Source organism: Dromiciops gliroides, chromosome 3, assembly GCF_019393635.1.
Source record: "Dromiciops gliroides isolate mDroGli1 chromosome 3, mDroGli1.pri, whole genome shotgun sequence".
NCBI classification, from domain to species: Eukaryota; Metazoa; Chordata; class Mammalia; order Microbiotheria; family Microbiotheriidae; genus Dromiciops; species Dromiciops gliroides.
In genome coordinates this window covers 299,191,690-299,210,719 of record NC_057863.1, presented here as the reverse complement: position 1 = coordinate 299,210,719, position 19,030 = coordinate 299,191,690, and the positions used below count along the sequence as shown (strand labels likewise).

The 19,030-nt window shown below is 34.8% G+C and overlaps 1 protein-coding gene across 1 annotated transcript; it reads right to left on the bottom strand.

Annotated features, from left to right (window-relative positions):
* On the bottom strand, positions 1–348 carry LOC122747504 (60S acidic ribosomal protein P1-like). Its single transcript, XM_043993479.1, has one exon. The coding sequence runs from the start codon at positions 346–348 to the stop codon at positions 1–3; it is 348 nt and encodes a 115-aa protein (XP_043849414.1).
* Between the last annotated feature and the right edge of the window lie 18,682 nt (positions 349–19,030).

Below are 19,030 nucleotides of genomic sequence, written 5' to 3'. Positions count from 1 at the left end.
TTAGTCAAACAGACCAAAGTCCATGTCATCATCAGACTCCTTGGATTCTTCATTTTTTGCTTCCTCTTTCTTCTTCTCCTCAGCTGGGGAAGTTGTGCTGGCAGGAACAGCACCTTCAGCAGGAGAAGCACCACCAGCTGCTGGGGCAGGTCCACCAACTCCTACCTTGAAGATGAGACTTGCAATGTTTACATTGTTCAGGGCCTTTGCAAATAATCCAGGCCAGAATGGTTCAAAATTTACACCTGCTGTTTTAAAGAGGGCATTAATTTTATCCTCCATGACTGTAACCTCATCATCTTGAAGAATGAGAGCAGAGTAGATGCAAGCAAGTTTGGAGATGGCCATTTCAGGAGATAGATGAGTAAAGATTTGTTTGTTTGTAGTGGTGCTAGTCACCAGATGACGTGAGGATTCACACCATCATGTCCTTAGCTTCTGAAGAAGAATGGAGGACTTTGCAGACAATTGAAGAGCTTACTTTCTCTTTAAAGTCCTTTTTGAGTGCTTCCATGGCCTGAGACCAATTCATATATGTATGTGTGTGTGTATATATATATATACATACACATATATATACACATGCACACACATACATACACACATATACATATGCATATATACATATATACATGTGCATATATACACACATACATATAAACATACATGCATACATACATACACACATATTATATATATATATATATATATATATATATATATATATATATATATGGAAGCTTTGAGTGTAGGAGCTTTAACTTTGTTATTAGGAAAGAGAGGCCACAGTTGGGGACAGTGCTTCATATATGTGAAGTTCATGGCTAGGTTATTCTACTAAGTTAAAGATATTTCTATGGCATGGTAGACAAAGTTCTGTGGCAATGAGTCAGCAGTACAGCTTGGAAAAGAATGAAGACTAAAGTGATACACTATTAAAAATACACTGAAAGAAAAAAACTTACATTAAAAAACAAATTGTGGCAATAAATATAATGGAAGGTTACTGTGCCATAAGAAACAATGAATAGGAAGCTAGGGAGTCATGGGATAACTTATATGAATGAATGCAGAGCAAAGGAGGCAGAACCAAGAAAACTAATATATGCAAGAATTAACACAGTAAACAAAGAAAACAACAACAACAACAATGAAGGAAGCTGGATGCTGTGTGTAATTACAGTAACTGAGTTTGCTCCCAGAGAAGAGTTGGGAAAGGTAACTATTTAATTCTGTAAATTTTAATAGGTAGACACAAGAGAAGACACAAATGGGAGCTACAGGGGATTATACTGGGAATAAAGGAGGAAGGAGAAGAAAATTTCTATTCCATAATAGAATTGCATAAGATGAAACTAGGGCAGCTAGATGGTAGAGTGGATAGAGTGTCAGGCCCGGAGTCATCAAGTTACCAAGTACAGATCTGCCTTCAGATACTTACTAGCTAGGACAGTGCAAGTCAGTTAATCCTGTTTGCCTCTATTTCCTCATTTGTAAAATGAGCTGGAGAAGATAATGGGAAACCACTCAATATCTTAGCCAAGAAAACCCTCACTGGGATCATGAAAAGTTGGACATGACAAACAAGTGAATGATAAGACCAAGATGAAACCAATATAGCCTTGGAGGAAGGGTAGGGAGAATAGACATCCAAGAACATTGCTTTCATCTGGATCAGATACAGGAAAATCTAACATAATTACACTCATCTTTCCTGCTTTCCTTTTGCACCTTACCCTCTACATATGTAGTCTATGTATGTTGACTTCAGTATAGAAATATAGACAAAACTCAAAAAGGAAATGAGAAGGGATAGGGATGAAGAAAGAAGAGAGAGGGGTATAAGAAATAGGGTAGGATTGGTAAGAAAATATTCATAAGTAAAAAAAAAGCAAAACTCAAGTGTTAAAGGAAGAATAAAAGGCAAGGGAGAAAGAAAAATCTTAGGTCAGGGGTAGGTAAGCTGAAGAGAAGAGCTACAACAAAGAGGAAAGAGGCTGTTTCAATAAGAACACAGGTGACAGACAAACTTCCTCTTCTCCCACCTTTGTATTTATTATTAAAAAAAAACAGGTGGAAACAAATAGGAAAAAGTATAAGAAGATGGGATGGAGCAAAATGTGCATTCTCATTTCATTACAGAGATGAGGGACTATGGGTATGGACTCTTGTATATACTGTCAGATGTTGATAATGGGTGGGCTGATTTTAGAGAACTGTTGTTTGTTTTTCTATTTATTTTCAAATCCTTGTCATAGGGGGAAGTTTCTCAGTAGGGAGGTGTAGAGGAACACATTTGGAAATGAATGTTGTACAAAAACAAATAGATATCAAAATTAAAGTGATCTTTATCTTTCCTCATTTTACCATCATATTATTGGAACAATTTAATGACTATATCCCATTAAATATGTCTAATTTCTTGAAACTTTTTTGCCTGGATCACTAAAATCATTTTCATTTCTCCCCAAATTGTGTCAAAATTTAAAATTCTAATATACTACTAAGTTGGTATTATTACTAGGTCCAGATCAAAAGACATTAGTTCCCTCTTAAATTCTCAGTTTTTCACAGAACACCCTGAAGATTTTTTTTTTTTTAAATCAGGCAGTTAGATGTTGCAGTAGATACAGTGCTGAGTTTGGAGTCAAGATCTATGTATAAATCCTGTCACAGATATCTACCAATCCACACTGGCATGGATAGCCCTTCTTTTTTGGTATCTCATTATTCTTTATGTGTGTTTGTGTGTGTGTGTGTGTGTGTGTGTGTGTGTGTGTGTGTGTGTATACTACCCTACAATTGACATAATTAGAGCAGAACAGACCTTGGGTCATTGGCATGGTTGACATGATTAGTGTCCTTACAACATGATGGCCCATATATATATAAATATATTGGTGAGGCAATTGGGATTAAGTGACTTGCCCAGGGTCACACAGCTAGTTAGTAAGTGTCAAGTGTCTGAGGCCGAACTTGAACTCAGGTCCTCCTGACTCCAGGGCTGGTGCTCTATCAACTGCACCACCTAGCTGCCCCCAGCCCTCATATTTTTGAAAATAGCTATTATCTCCTACTTGAGTCCTCTCTTTTGGGGGCTAAACATTTACATTTCTTCAACTGAACTTTTTAAGGCAGATATTAAATTTCTTCTACTGTCTTGTTGCAACCTTCTAATAGAATGAATGAAACGTTTTGTATGACAAAGTGATACTTCACATTGAGAACACAGCTCCCAGCGATATGCAATGTACTGTTATTATTATGCTGAAAAACGTGTGGTGGTTTCAATAACTGTGGTAACTTTAATTGAAGTGAGGAACCACGGAAGATGTCTTTCTATTGAGAATGATTATCAATGTTGTATTATTGATGTAACACAACATGAGTTGATTTCTATCTCTCTATGACCATTTTTGAATATTCTTTCAAATCTTTTCAGAGGAATTTTGGATATAATTAAACCCTGAGGTTTTATTGTATAGCAGTCATAAAAAGTACCTGCTGCAGACAATGCAAATCACTATGACAGTGGTGGGATTTCTTTTACATAAATTTGGAAAGGTTTGCACACCAAATGCATTGCTTCTGATTGTAGAACTTACACTCCACATCATTGAATCCACAGGCAGGTAGGCAGAGCAAACCTCTACAAAATAAGCAGTGTTGGAATAGTTGTAAATATATTGTTGACCTTCAATTTCCTGTATTTTCTGTTAGTAAGAGTTCTTATGTGCTGTGTTTATATTGAAAAATAGCTCCTTTAATTTATAGGTTTCGTGATGATGTAGTATAGTGAGGAAGTCCCACTAACTGGGGTCTTAACTTGATCTATTTTAAATATGAAATTTTCAATCACTGGCAGTAACTAATCGCAAGATGGCTGAGTACACTTTTGTTGCTGAAGCTAAGTTCCCTTTGTCACTTTGAAACATCAATAAATGAAAAAAAAATAATGTATTACAAACAAACAAAAAAGATAAAAGTTTTTTTAAAATTGCTTCATGAGATAAATCACATTGGAAAAAGAAAGAATGAAGAAATAAATAAGCAGATACTAAGTTCAAGAAATTCATTATCAACGAACTACTTTTGGAAGAAGCCAGGGAAAACTCATTCACTTATGAGAGAATGAAAGTTCAAGTCATTTAAGAATGTACATCAATGATGCAAATTAAAATACTAAAATAAGAAAATTGGCAAAAATTACCAATAGAATGCCAGAAAAAAATGGATTACTCATAAGAACTATGAGATTAGATGTTTACTGAAAGAAATGACAGAAGAAATAAGGAACCATATTAAAATTCTTGAGGAAACATTTATATGGAGAAAAGGGCTTAGAACAGAATTTATAAAAACCTTATCATTATCAGTGGATACAATGAGGGAAAAATAGAAGATAAGAATAAAAATTAAATTATATAAAAGTAAAAAGGAGTATAGTCAACATACATAAAATTGGTATAAAATGTAAGTAAAGTAATAGGGCATGGGTTTGTTATGGGGTTGGGACTATTACAGTTTAAATTGGCCAGCTAAATTAAAGGACAGGCATTCCTTGAGAAGTAAGGGAGATAAGCCCATTAGGTGTGGCTGCTTTCTGAATGGTGCCAGAGATAGCTGCAGAAATCAGTACAACTGCCCCTCACCTGACTTCTCCCAACCCATTCCTAATAAGGGACATTCTACCCTTGGGTTATCACACCATCTACTACCTATAAAATAGTTGGTCCCAGTCTGGTTAGAAGAGGGAAAAGTTCTAAACTTTCCTCCCAGACATGTTCCCTTGAACTGAATAAAACTGTTCTTTTATCTCTAATCAGGAGATTGTAATTCTTGACACAAGAATACCTAAGGACCCCCACCACCAATTTCCCTATGACACAAATTTTGGCACCAAATGTAGGGCATGGGAAATTCCTCTTTCCTCTTACCACACAAAACCCACAGGTAAATACCTCTCTTTTGGTTCAGAAAGAATATTCAAGGGAATTCTTCTTTGGCTTCACTAATTGGACTAACAGCCTTAGAGAGAATATTCTGAGGGATTCCTCCTTGGGTACATTCTGAAGAGTTGAGTTAAATTTGACCTTGGAAATTGGAAACTGGGAAAAACAAGCAAACAAACAAACAAATGGACTCATTTTGTGCTAGAAAGCCCTCATGTCCTTAAGCCATATCAGCTCCTACCATACTGGCAGTTTGATATCTTTTCTTATGTGCATTTATGTGTCTATCAATTGCCATGATTGTGTGTCTGGAAAGTTCCTACTTACAAGGTTAATTGCTGTAAGAGCATGAGAAGGGTGAGTCTGATGGATTCTTTTAATTTCCAAAGTGCTTACAGGGGCCTTGAATCAAAATGGAGGGCATTAGATGTTCTAACTGTCCCCTCCCCCTTTCCATGTAGCAGCTTCTGCTATGTGGCTGAGCCCCTCTCCTCATGGAGGTTTCTGCTAAGCAGAGAGGGGAATGATCTGAAAGCATCTAGTGTCTAAGATTTTGATCTGTTATATATTGCTATTTTTGAAATCTTTTGTAGTAGACTAGTTTAAAATCAGGAACTATTTGTAAAGTTTCAAAGAAAAAAATATTTTAAAAAATATCTAACCATTGAACTACACTGAATTAAGAACAGCTTTTGGCTTTGATTTAATTACTTAACTCTGGTAAAGCAGGCCACACCCTGTCTGCATTAATGCTTGCTGGCTGCAAAAGCTGCTGAAGAAAAGTCCAAAAAATGGCTACTCTTTAACTAGACTCCTTATCTGATAAGTTTCTAAGGTATGGACGGACACCTCAGCTCTTTAGAGAAACAGAGTAAAGAAATTTTAAACATAGCTGGGAAACTCACCACATTATCAATTGTACTATATGAATTCAAGGATAATAGGCTTTTTCTTTCAGGTGCTAAGAGTATTAGGCCTTAGAAAGTTCTGCATATAGAGTAAAGCACATCTCACCTAGCTGACTTTGAGCCTGACTCAATACACCCGGCTGTCTGTAGAACTTCTGTCTGGAGTACACATGAAGCTTAAGGAAGCATTATTCCCTGAGAGCTTGGTCCCTCTTCTTTTATGGCATGTTCAATGCAGGAAATCATGTTAATTTCAGAAAACTAACAGTGAAAATTAGTTCCCTCCTCTTTTCAGCCTATTCATTGTTGTATATGTCTAGTGTTTCAATCTGTATTGATTAATCATACTGTTTTATCTACAGGACAATTCTAAAGAGTTGATGGGAGAGAGAGGTGAGTTGATCATTGGAAAATGAAAAAAAATAAAGTAGGAACCATTTAATTTGTTTTCACCACTGTGTTTTTAACTTGAATGTTTGGAGAATGAATCAGCAACATAATCAACAAGTAACAGACTTCATTTTTTGAAATGTTATGATTATATATTAAAAACTTTAAATTAATTGGATATATCTCAATAGGGGTTAAATCATCAAACGTCATTATGGCAGAAGCTAGAAAATAACAGCAGCATGTAAATTAGATACTTACAACTTCTGGATAGTATGGTATAATTGAAAGAATGGGGTTTGAGTGAATAGACACTGTGGTTTAAACCCTAGCACATAGTTACCATGTTTGACCCTGTACAAACCAATTATTTTCATTTATATCCTACTTCATGATATACCAAGTTCCTTATATGTATGATTCCATTTGACTATTACAACTATATGATGAGGTGAGTTCTTAAAGTATTTTCTATTTTAGAGCCAGAAAATAAGACTCAAAGAGTTTTAATGATTAGCCTGAGATTGTGAAATAGATGAATCAAGCATTCAAAATGCATACCTACTATGTGCACTTTACCAGATGATGAATATAGAAAAATAAAATAAAATGGTCCCTTCTCTAAGGAGCTCTCATGCTATTGGATGGAAGAAAGGAAGAAAGAGAAAAATGCATGTATTTAGTGCCTACTATGTTCCAAACACTGTGTTAGGCACTTTACAAATATTATGTAATTTGATCCTCACCACAACCCTGTGAATAGATTCTATTATTATCATCATTTTACTGTTGAAGTAATTGAGGCACAGAAAGACTTACTGAAACCAAGTAAGTTTCTATGGTTCAAGTTGAATCCACATCTTCCTGATTCTAGGCCCAATGCTCTATTCACTGTACCACTTAACTGCCTCTATTAGGAGATACATCTTGTATTATATTAGTGGATGTAGAATAAATATGAAGTAAATTGGAGGAGGGAGACAATAGCAAGGGAGACTAGGAAAGACTTTCTTCTACAGGAGGCAGAGTTTGAAGGAAATCAAAGAGTATAAAATAAATCATGCTGGAGCATTCTTGAACCAGCTCCAAAGAGCAAATTGTTGAATTTTCATTGTGAGCATTAACTCCTCAGAAATCAACAAATTGGCATGATATTCTGGCTTGGTATGCATTTTCTTTAATTGTCTATGCTAAAATTTAGAAATATTGGAGAAAATTTCAATAATGCAGATTAAACTTAAAAGTGGACTGCAGATACATTTTTTGGGGGAAAAGATAGTCACTAAACATTTTCCAGTCCATTGATAATAAGCTGAAGTGAAAAGAACATCCTTTCTAAGTATCGGGTTGTCCTATGCAAAGGCATAATCAAAAAATGGATTGTCATATATAAAGAACAGCAAGAAAGGCAGCAAATAAATTACATAGGTAGTATTTGAATAAAGGTCTTTTACATTCCAATTTTATTTATCTTTCCACTATGCAACAATATTTGTTTAATACATAAGGGACAGCTAATTTAGAGTGGGTGATATAATGCTCATGGACTTAAAATGGCCAGAAACAGAGAGAAGGTGGTATTTGCATATTTTGGAATGATCACTGGGCAATATGAGGAGAAGAATGAGGGAATGTGAGATTTTTATGGCAAAGAGTAGTAAGGTATACAGTGATATCTCAGAAATCTTCATTTGCTGTCCGTTAGAGAAGGAATGATAAGGCAAGAAATAGCTTTAAACTAATGAGAAGTTTGATCAGGGCTTCCAACAGATAACAGAACAAATGGGAGGTGGGGTGGTGTGAAAGTAGTTTGAATGGTGACTAAGGATGAGTTGAAGGCAGTGAGATATGTCTATTCTGGCAAAATAAATTATCACAAAAATGTCAGAAAACAAAATGCTTTCTTTCATAGACACAAAGTTTTGTGTTCTGTCCTGCAGTGGATTTTAGGTTTTAAAAAATGGCAGGTAGAAAATACCCTGTGCAATATACTAATGTAAAAATGATTATGTTTCATTCCCCCAATATATCACTTGCCTTTCAGCTCTCCCCAGATTGGAAACTGAAGTATAGATACTTTTTCAATCCCCAGAATGGCATTTAACAATAACAACAGCAACAAAATTGTCTGGCAAATCCTCATAGGCAATTATCCTTATTTTACCTTAGGAATGGTACTCTAGCATCCAGACTAGCCTTAGTATTAAATGAAATAGGTTATTGAATAAAAAAACCTTAAAAAGGACTTTAGAAACCATAAGTTTCAAGTGGTAAATGACCAAGAATCCTTTCTATGATACCCCCAATATATGGTCATCCAATGTTTGTTCCTCCAATGAGGATGCAACCACTATAGTCCAAGGTATTCAAATCAGTTTTGAATAGTTTTAATTGTTGTTGTTGTTTTTCTTGCATTAGATTAAATAGGAAACCTTAACACTTATGTCACTTGTTCTCAGTTCTACCTTCTGTAGCAAAGCAAGAGAAGTCTAATCCTTCCTATACATTGTTGTTGTTCAGTTGTTCAGTCATGCTTGACGCTTAATGACTCCCTGCTCTATACTGCCCAAGGGGTTTTCTTGGCAAAGATACTATAGTGGTTTACCATTTCCTTCTCTAGTTCCTGGATACTACAGTATTTTAAATATTCAAAGCTTGTTTTCATGTTCCAACTTTTCCCATTCTCTATGTTTAAAATCCCCTATTCTTTCATTTTAAAAAAATTGGCTCCTGTTCTATCATTATCCTAGTTGTCCTCTATTCTTGTTTCATTAACAATTTTCCTCTTAGTTCTGAAAGGTACCTCCTTCCGTAATTCTATTATGATATGATTATTTTATATTCAGGTCATGTAAGTATTTGGAATTTACTGTGATATATCATGTAAGCTGCTGCTTTTTTTCCAGGTTCCTGAACTTCTTGTCAAAAAATGGAGTCTTTCTCACAAAAATAATTTTTGTTCTCAGATTTATAAAAGTTTGGACAATAAGTTTTGAAAAAAAACAATTTTTGGTTTTTGCTTATCTAGCTTGTTACACTGATTTACATTCTCAGATTTTCAGGCATATCAATATTTACAGTAGTTTCTGAGATATCTCAAAATATTCTCTCTGATATAAATTGACCTACTCCTTTTTTTTTATTTTTTGTAATTTGGTGCATTTTTGTCTTCTTCCTAATCAAGCTAGGTATTAGTCTGTCATTTTTAAGGTTTTTTACAGTAAATCTACTCTTTGTTTTATTTAGCAGTTTTATAATCTTTCAACTTTCTTCATTTTCCTCTAGATGTTAAGATTTCTAATTTTTTGCACTTGTTCTAAGTTTGCTAATTTGAATACTTTATAGCCATCTTTATGTGGGGGTTTTTTTGCATTTTTATTTCGTTTTTTATTACTACTTTTTTGTCCTTGCATATGTAAATTTTTAAAGGTACCTTTGGGCACTAAGGACTATGGATTCTTCAATATTTCCATTCAGAGGTTGTCATAAGTTACATTTACTTTATTCAACAATTCAATCTGTTTTATATGTTATTTATTTTTCTTTTGGATAAAAGTAATTCAGAGAGGAATATTAATTTATCCTAGTACTTTTATGTTCTTATAAATTTCTTTTGCAGTTTGTCTAGCTTTCCAAAAAAAAAAAAACAAACAACAACTCAGATGACTAGGTATGTCCCCTTGTTTTTAGTGTTTATATCCCTGTATATTTTCAAAATGCTTCTTGTATGCAGAAAATTGTTGGGCTTTTTATTTTAATTTATTGCTCCTTCACCTTTATCTTTTTGGGGGTAACAATCCAATCAGATTTAAATTATAATTGTTAATTTGGGGTTTCCCTCTTCCTCTTTTAAATCAGCACTTTGTTTTGCTTATGCTGGACTGATCCCTAGGCTATTCAGCAACTTTCCCCTTTCCATTGCCCAGGTGAATCAATAGTTCTTTGAATTTACTTTCCTTAATACATTCTCTGTCTCTATTTTTTACCTCTTTCATTGTTTCTGTGTCTGCATGTTTTACTGTTAGTCTGTGTCTATCTGACTTTTTTTTAATCTTTCCTTTGCAAGTTCATTTAAGAGTATGACAATGGATCTTCCTTACTCCACCATATAACCACCCGACATGATTTATTCACTTAAGTTCAGTGGCATTAATTTGTGAAGCTGCTTTTTAAGATTTTTTTTCAAATTTCACTACTTCATTCATTTTCCTTCTAGAAACCCGTAAAATCAAATGCCCCCTTTAATGTCTGATGAATATTTTCTCTTGCTTCAAATCAGTCTGCCTTTTTTTGTGAAATTTAGATTCTCTCTCTTGTCTCACTCACCGTCTCTCTATGAATATAAAATAATCATCATCTCTATGCAGATAAATCCTAAATCTATATATCTAGAAATAGTCTCACTCCTGAGTTTTAGTACCATATATGCGACTGCTTATTTAACATTTACTCCTAGAAATACATTGCTATTGCAGATACCTTTGGTATCTCAAATATGTTCAAAACAGAACTTGTAATCTCCCTGCCCCCTTGTAAATGCACCCTTAATTCTAACATTTTTATGTCTGTGGAGGACACCATCTTTATTCTGGTTGCATAGGTTTGCAACCTTAGTCATCCTCAACTCTTCCCTTTCCTTTACCTCCCCAACACCTAATAAATTGCCACATTTTGGCAAATTACATGGGCCATTGCACTCTGATATTGACAGTCATCATGTGGAATATTGTGCTTACCTCTGGATGCCAGAATTAAAGCAGGATATTTATAAGTCAGATGCTGTACTGAGGAGAGTAATCATGATATGGAAGTTCATGGCATATGAGGATCAATTAAAGGAACTAGGCATGTGTAGCCTAGATAAGAGAAGATATATGAGAAATACAGTAGCTCTTTTCAATATTTGAAGGACTGTCACATGAAGGAGAAATTAGATTTGTTCTGTTTGGCAATATAGAACAGAACCATGAGCAATGCAAAAAGGCCATTTTAAGTTTAATATCACATAAAACTTTCTAGAAGTAGAATTGTCCAGACGTGGAATGAGCTTCTCTGGGAGGAGATAGAGTACATTGTCCTCTCCTTTTTTTTAATCTCTTAAAGATGAGATTGGGCAATTAATTGCCAGATATGTTATTGTGGGGCTTCTATATGAATTGGACCAGGTAGACAATTATGTCTCTTCCAATTCTCCATTATTCAACCTTCCAAGAGAGTCAATGCAAAGAAGACAAATCCATCTAATAATAAAAAATAAGTTATGAAAAGCCACCAAGCACCATTCTAGGAATGTGGGATAAATATAATTGCCACTAGTAGAGTTAAAACACTGGTTTCTGTTGCAGATATTCTCAAGGTACTTTCTGAACTCCCCGTGAAGAAGAAAATTCCAAATTGATATTCTTTAAATATCCTGGAAGGTCACCAACTAATCAAAATTGGTTTATTGGTGTGGAGAAATTTTGATCTGAAAACTCCCTACTCTCTAGTTTTTTAACTCTTTTGTAACTTAAATCTTAGAGAGTTGACTGGGTCATGGAGAGGTTAAGAGATTTGACATTCACCTAGTATTTAGCAGAATAAGGGCTTGAATACAGACCAAAAGACATGGTCTTCTATTGAACCCACCTTGATGTCTTTCAATAAACTTTATTTGATTCATATTCCTAAGAGAATCCAACATCTTGCAATGAAAAGTCCAGTAATCTTAGGTACCTTTGTAGCAAAAGAAAGAAAATGATTAACTGGATATGTTGAGGCTTTTATTTCAAATCCTTTAAAGTCAAAGGTTATACCTTTTGCGGGGGGGGGGGGTAGGGGTGTGAGACCTCACAGTCAAAAAATACTTACATGCCAATTAATGAGGGACATATTGCATCTAAAAAAAAGTTTGTCCTGTCAGTCAATTGAATCTTTTTGGATAATCTGTGTGTTTAGCACTTTTGTAGGTGTTCTGGGAATAATGAATATGGTGGATATCAGAGAAATGCAAAACACCAGGGAAAGATAAAATTATAATGTATTTCTTTGTATGTCAACCAGCAATCTTGCAAATGTAAATCACTGGACTTATTAAAGACCAAATAATTGAGGTAAATGACATCTATAACTACTAATGGGAAATCATTGACAAGCTTTTATAGAAGATCTTTGCCATTTGGGGGAGGGAGAAAATAGCAGGGGAAATGAAGAAAACCTTATTCTATAGGAAGCTGTTCATTAATTGTTTGAATGAAACTAAGGATTGTTTTTAAAAAGTGTTCTGTAGCAGTCTTGAACCAGCTCCAAAGTGTAGATTGTAAAATTTCCATTGTGAACATTTACTTCTAAAAAATCAGCAAATACCACAAATCAAGGCTTAGTTTATATTTTTGTGGATTGTCTATGCCCTTGCCTTTTGTATATGTTAGTATTTGATATGTAATTTTTTTTCTTCCTTCCCTTCCTCCCTCCCTTCCTTTCTCCCTCCTTTCCCTTCTTCCTTCCTTCCTTCCTTCTTCCTTCCTTCCTTCCTTCCTTCCTTCCTTCCTTCCTTCCTTCCTTCCTTCCTTCCTTCCTTCCTTCCTTCCTTCCTTCCTTCCTTCCTTTCTTTCTTTCTTTCTTTCTTTCTTTCTTTCTTTCTTTCTTTCTTTCTTTCTTTCTTTCTTTCTTTCTTTCTGCAATAGTTTTTGTTTGGGACTGTTATTACCCCAGTGTAGAGGACTCCTACTCTAAAAATTATCTTATTTGGGGGCAGGATTTGATTTATTAATTTGAGTTCCAAATTCTCTCTTTTCCTCTAGTCCCTCCCCCAACTATTGATAAAATCAAGTAATATGATATCCATTATATATGTGAAGTCATGAAAAAACAAATTTCCACATTAGTCCTGTTGCAAATCAAAAAGGAAAAAAATAAAGTAGAAAAAGGCATGCTTCAATTTGTACTCAGAGTTCATCAGTTCTCTGGAGGTGAATAAAATTTTTTCTAAGTCCTTTGGACTTGTCTTGAATTATTTTGTTGATCAAAGTAGTCTTTTATAGTTCATCATAATCATAACAATACTGTTCTTGCTGTGTACAATATTCCCCTGGTTCTACTCACTTCACTATGCATCTGTTTATAGAAGCCTTCCCAATGTTTTGTGAAACTATTCCTTTTATCATTTCTCATAGTACAATAGTATTTCATCATAGTCATATGCCACAAATTGTTTAGCCATTTCCCAATTGATGGGCATCCTCTCAACTTCCAATTCTTTGCCACCACAAAACACCTGTTATAAATATTTTGTGTATATAGATGTTTTTCTCCTTTTCCTTGATCTCTTTGAAATAGAGATCTACTAGTAATAAGACTCTCATAGAAACTGACAGGTTATCTGTTACTTCTAATTTTAGGGAATTACCTAGTGAAATTATAAATCAATTACCCATTGTCACAAAGAATTATGTGTAAGAGACTTGAACTTAGACCTAACTGATTATAAGGTGGGCTATCATTGCATCGTGTTAATAATTTTGACAAATAACTGACTTTCATGGATAATTTTACACTGATTTCCTCACAATGACCTACTGAGGTAGAGAGAACAGAAATATTATTTCCTTTTTCTAAAGACAAAAATGAGATTCTAAGGGTTGAAGTGAATTTCTCATGGTCATCTAGCTAATAAATGGGATGTGCCCCCTCACCTTAATCTTGAAATTCTACCAATACCTCTTTCCCATATATCATACCAATATTAACCAATTATAAAAATATAAACAATTATACAAAATGTATAGTTTTCTTTTTTATTCCTTTTACACTTTTAAATTGGAGATAGTAAACCTTTTATGCTTTTGAACAGGAGATAGAAAGTCCTTTCCAGCATTACCTCTTATTCTTATTTTCAATTTATGTACTCCATAGCATAGAGTCAGGAAAACCCAAAGACAAAGTCATTTCATTCATCTTTTTGCCCCTGGAAAGAAATGGTTACATAAGAAAGAAGATTCCTATGCTTTGGTGCATTTCTAAATTTAAAAGTTGTCAAATAGATCATCATTTTCACCATTAAATAGTATTTAGGTTACTGGCTTTGCATGATGTGTTTCTAGGCCCTCTACTGTGAAAGCTACACTGTTGTGGATCCTTTCAGTGAAAGTATGCAGAAGAGACTAGAGTTGTGAGAGGGATATTGAAAATATAAAACCCATATAGAAAAATAATGTGATAAGATAAAAGTACACAAATTTTAACATTTTTTATAAATTTTATCATTCATTTCTTTTAGGTTGACATAGATATGAACTTGTGTCTGGAGGGAAAAAAAAATAGGAGAGGAAGTTATCCATTTAAGAAAGCTGTTATAGAGGAAGAAAACAAAGAAGGAAGGAAATAAGCATTTATTAAGCACTTAGTCTTTGTCAGGTACTGTGACGAGGGCTATGAATACAAATGCAAGCAAACAAAAATCTAGTCCCTGCCATCAAGAAGTTTATAATTTAATTGGGAGGAAGTAGGATAAGGGAATCTAAGTAGAGTTGTAAAGAACCTTAGACTTCTTTTAGTCTACCTACTTCATTTAACAGATAAGGGAAATGTCCTAGGTAATAAGTAGCAGAATCAGGATTTGGATGTAGGTTCTTTGACTGCAAATCCAATTCTCTTTCCACTGCAAAGAATAGTGATTTGAGAAACTCTTTATGTGTAAGGGAAAATAGTGTTTGGCAAATCTTAGGAAAGGGTATTGGGGAATACATCCCACTTACTCAAACGAAAGGATATAGTATGAAAAAATAATCAAATTTAAGAGGACTTTGAAGAATGTCTATTACAACCCTTTAAATTTTATAAATGGAGAAACCAAGGCCCAGAGCAGAAAAGTGCATTTTTGAAAACTACAGTAGCAATGCTAGGTCCAGAACAATGGTGTCAACTCCCAGATAAATTCTCTTCCTTAAAAACAATTTAACAACAATAACACAAAACTTTATTGATAATTTTTTGAGTTTTTTTAATATTCACCTTCATTTAGGAATATATTTATTACCCATAATCTTTTCACTGAATTATCTTTTGTAACCAAAATAATTTAAAGAAAGATTAAAAAATCAGAAAGACAAGAAGAAACTAATTGTGTCTGACAATGTATACAATATTTCTTATTTATACTCCCCATGTTTCCATAAGTGTTGCCGTAGATAGGACATAGGCCTTGAGTTCAAACCTAGCTATGTGACCTTGGGCAAATCACTTAATCTCTGCATGCCTCAGTTACCTCAACTGTAAAATGGTGATAATAATCACACCTGCCTCTTAGGATTGTTGTAAGGATCAAAGAGATCATATTCAGAAAGCACTTAGCACCATGCCTGGAGAAGAGTAGGTGTTATTTAAATGCTAGCTGGTTGTTGTTGTTGCTGTTGTTGCTGTTGTTGTTGTTGTTTGTTGTTGTTATGAAAGGAGAAAGGTACATTTTCTCAGCTTTTTTCCAGGTCCAGGTCTGGTCATTACTATTTCATGGCAATCAGTTTCTTTGTTGTTTTTGTTGTTTCTTGTCTTGTTTTTCCTTAGATTTTAGTTATTGTATATCTCATTTTTTCACACTTCACACTACATTATTTTGTCTTCTCATGTTTCTCTAAATTCTTAGTATTTTTTTTTGTTTCTTTCAGCACAGTAAAATTCCATTACATTCATTTATGAGTTTGTTTAGTTAGCCTTCAACCTTTTTTCCTATCTTTAACTTCTTATGTGTAGCCATGGGAGCTCTTGGTCAAACAATATGAATATTCCAGCCACTTTCATTCATTCTTTCTTTTTAGTATAATTAAATAATATTTTCAAGATTATTAGACAAATTCACCAGCCTGCCAACTATATAATAGTATTAATATATTTCCACATGCTGCTAATATTAACTAATGGTATCTTTTATCACCATTTGCAATTTGTTATCTCTATGCTTTTTCAATTATTCCTTCATTGCATTGCTTCTTCAACTATACTCCTTTGTTTTTGGAAGGATCTCTCTGTCTATCCCACCTCCAAGAATGTATAAAGTCAGGATCCTTGCCATATCATCAATTCTTTCTGAAATGATAGGCCTGTCCTCTTAGGGAATGACCTTATATGCTTACAATCAAAAGGACACTAGTAAAGCTCTGCATTGTCAGAAGTACAATTTTACCTTCATGCCAGGGATGAGCTACACAGTTAGATCCATAGTCTCATGGAGGACTCATACACTTCCATCCCTAGGTATGGAGGCTTGAAGAAGAAACACTTATTTGCTTGATGTCACAGGTGATAAGAATGCTTGCTGATTATTTTCTATTATAAAATTTTAAAACTGCAATATGACTTGGAAGTGATTTTTATTTTTTTTTTTATATCTAAATAGAAAGAGTTTTCAATAAGGGGCAGCTGAGCAAAGAATATTATGAACCAGAGTCCCAACTGGCCTTCCAAAGAATAACAGAAAGGTGATTTGTCAATTCATTAATATTTATTGAACAGATTTGCTATTTGCTATTTGCTATTGTACTAGGAAGTATAAATGCCTAGGTGATAAACACTTTCACACACCCTTTCCCTCACAAAGTTTAAGAAAATTAGGTTAAGGGGCGGAGCCAAGATGGCGGAGAGGAAGCAGCAAGCTGCCTGATCTCTCCTTCTGTTCCCTCAAAACGAACATTAAATCAAGCCTCTGGACGGATTCTGAAACTACAGAACCTGCAAAGAGACAGAGAGACACAGTCCTCCAACCAGAGATAATTTAGAAGACTTCAGGAAAAGGTCGGTCTGACTCAGGCAAAAGGGAGGCCCAGCGCAGGGCAGCAACCCAGCGCCGAGGGGGTCGGGGCAAGTCAGCAGGAGCTGCGGGCCACAGCCGAACAACTGAGGCTCCCGGAACCTGGCTCAAAAATCTGGTGGCCAAGAAGGACAGTGGAAAAACCTACCTGCACTGGCCGAGAGGGCCACGAACAGCGGGATCAGATGCCGGGGTCTGGCGCCTGGCTGGCCGAGCACAATCAGACAGGAAGTGCAGGGCGGGGGATCTCTACACACCATAAAGGCCTCAGAGTAAAAGCCCGGTCACACAGCACCTATACACCTGCACAAGAAGCCCAAAACAGGGACCCTGGTGCCCCCAGAGCAGACTTCAACTTAAAGAATAAATAAATAAGCTGCAATAATGAGTAAGAAGCAAAAAGTTACCACCAATGAAGTGGAAATTAAAGCAATAATTAGGAAATATTTTGCCCAACTGTATGCCAATAAATTTGACAATCTAAATGAAATGGATGAATATTTACAAAAATACAAACTGCCCAGGTTAACTGAAGAGGAAATAAAATCCTTAAATAAACCCATATTAGAAAAAGAAATTGAACAAGATATTAATGAACTCCCTAAGAAAAAATCACCAGGGCCAGATGGTTTTATGGGTGAATTTTACCAAACATTTGAAGAACAATTAATTCCAATATTATACAAATTATTTGGAAAAATAGGTGAAGAAGGAGTTCTACCAAATTCGTTTTATGACACAAATATGGTGGTGATACCAAAACCAGGCAAAGCAAAAACAAAGAAAGAAAATTATAGACCAATTTCCCTAATGAATATTGATGCTAAAATCTTAAATAAGATATTGGCAAGGAGATTACAGCAAGTGATCACCAGGATAATACACTATGACCAGATGGGATTTATACCAGGAATGCAGGGCTGGTTCAACATTAGGAAAACTATTAACATAATCAACCACATCAATAAGAAAACCAACCAAAATCATATGATTATTTCAATAGATGCAGAGAAAGCTTTTGACAAAGTACAGCACCCATTCCTAATAAAAACACTAGAGAGTTTGGGAATAGGGGGAGCTTTCCTTAGAATAATAAACAGTATCTACCTAAAGCCATCAACAAGTATTATATGCAATGGAGATAAATTAGAGGCCTTCCCAATAAGATCAGGGGTGAAACAGGGATGTCCATTATCACCCGTATTATTTAATATTGTTCTAGAAATGTTAGCTTTAGCAATCAGAGAAGAGAAAGGAATTAAAGGAATTAGAATAGGCAAGGAGGAAACAAAACTATCACTCTTTGCAGATGATATGATGGTATACTTAAGGAATCCTCGAGAATCAAGTCAAAAATTACTTGAAACAATTAACAACTTTAGCAAAGTAGCAGGATATAAAATTAATCCACATAAATCATCAGCATTTCTATACATGACCAACAAAGTTCAGCAGCAAGAGATAGAAAGAGAAATTCCATTTAAAGTAACGGTAGATAATATAAAATACTTGGGGGTCTACTTGCCAAGACAAACCCAGGAACTCTATGAACACAACTACCAAACAATCTTCACACAAATCAAATCAGATCTAAATAATTGGAAAGATATCAATTGCTCATGGATAGGCAGAGCTAATATAGTAAAAATGACAATACTGCCTAAATTAATTTACTTATTCAGTGCCATACCAATCAGACTACCTAAAAATTATTTTATACAGCTAGAAAAAATAATAACAAAATTCATCTGGAAAAACAAAAAATCAAGAATATCCAGGGAAATAATGAAAAAAAATTCACAGGAAGGTGGGTTAGCGGTACCAAACCTGGAGCTCTACTATAAAGCGGCAGTCATCAAAACTATCTGGTACTGGCTAAAAAATAGAGTGGTAGATCAATGGAATAGGCTAGGCTCAGGAAATGCAGTAGTAAATGACACTAGTAATGTAGTGTTTGATAAACCCAAAGACTCCAGCTTCGGGGATAGGAACTCAGTATT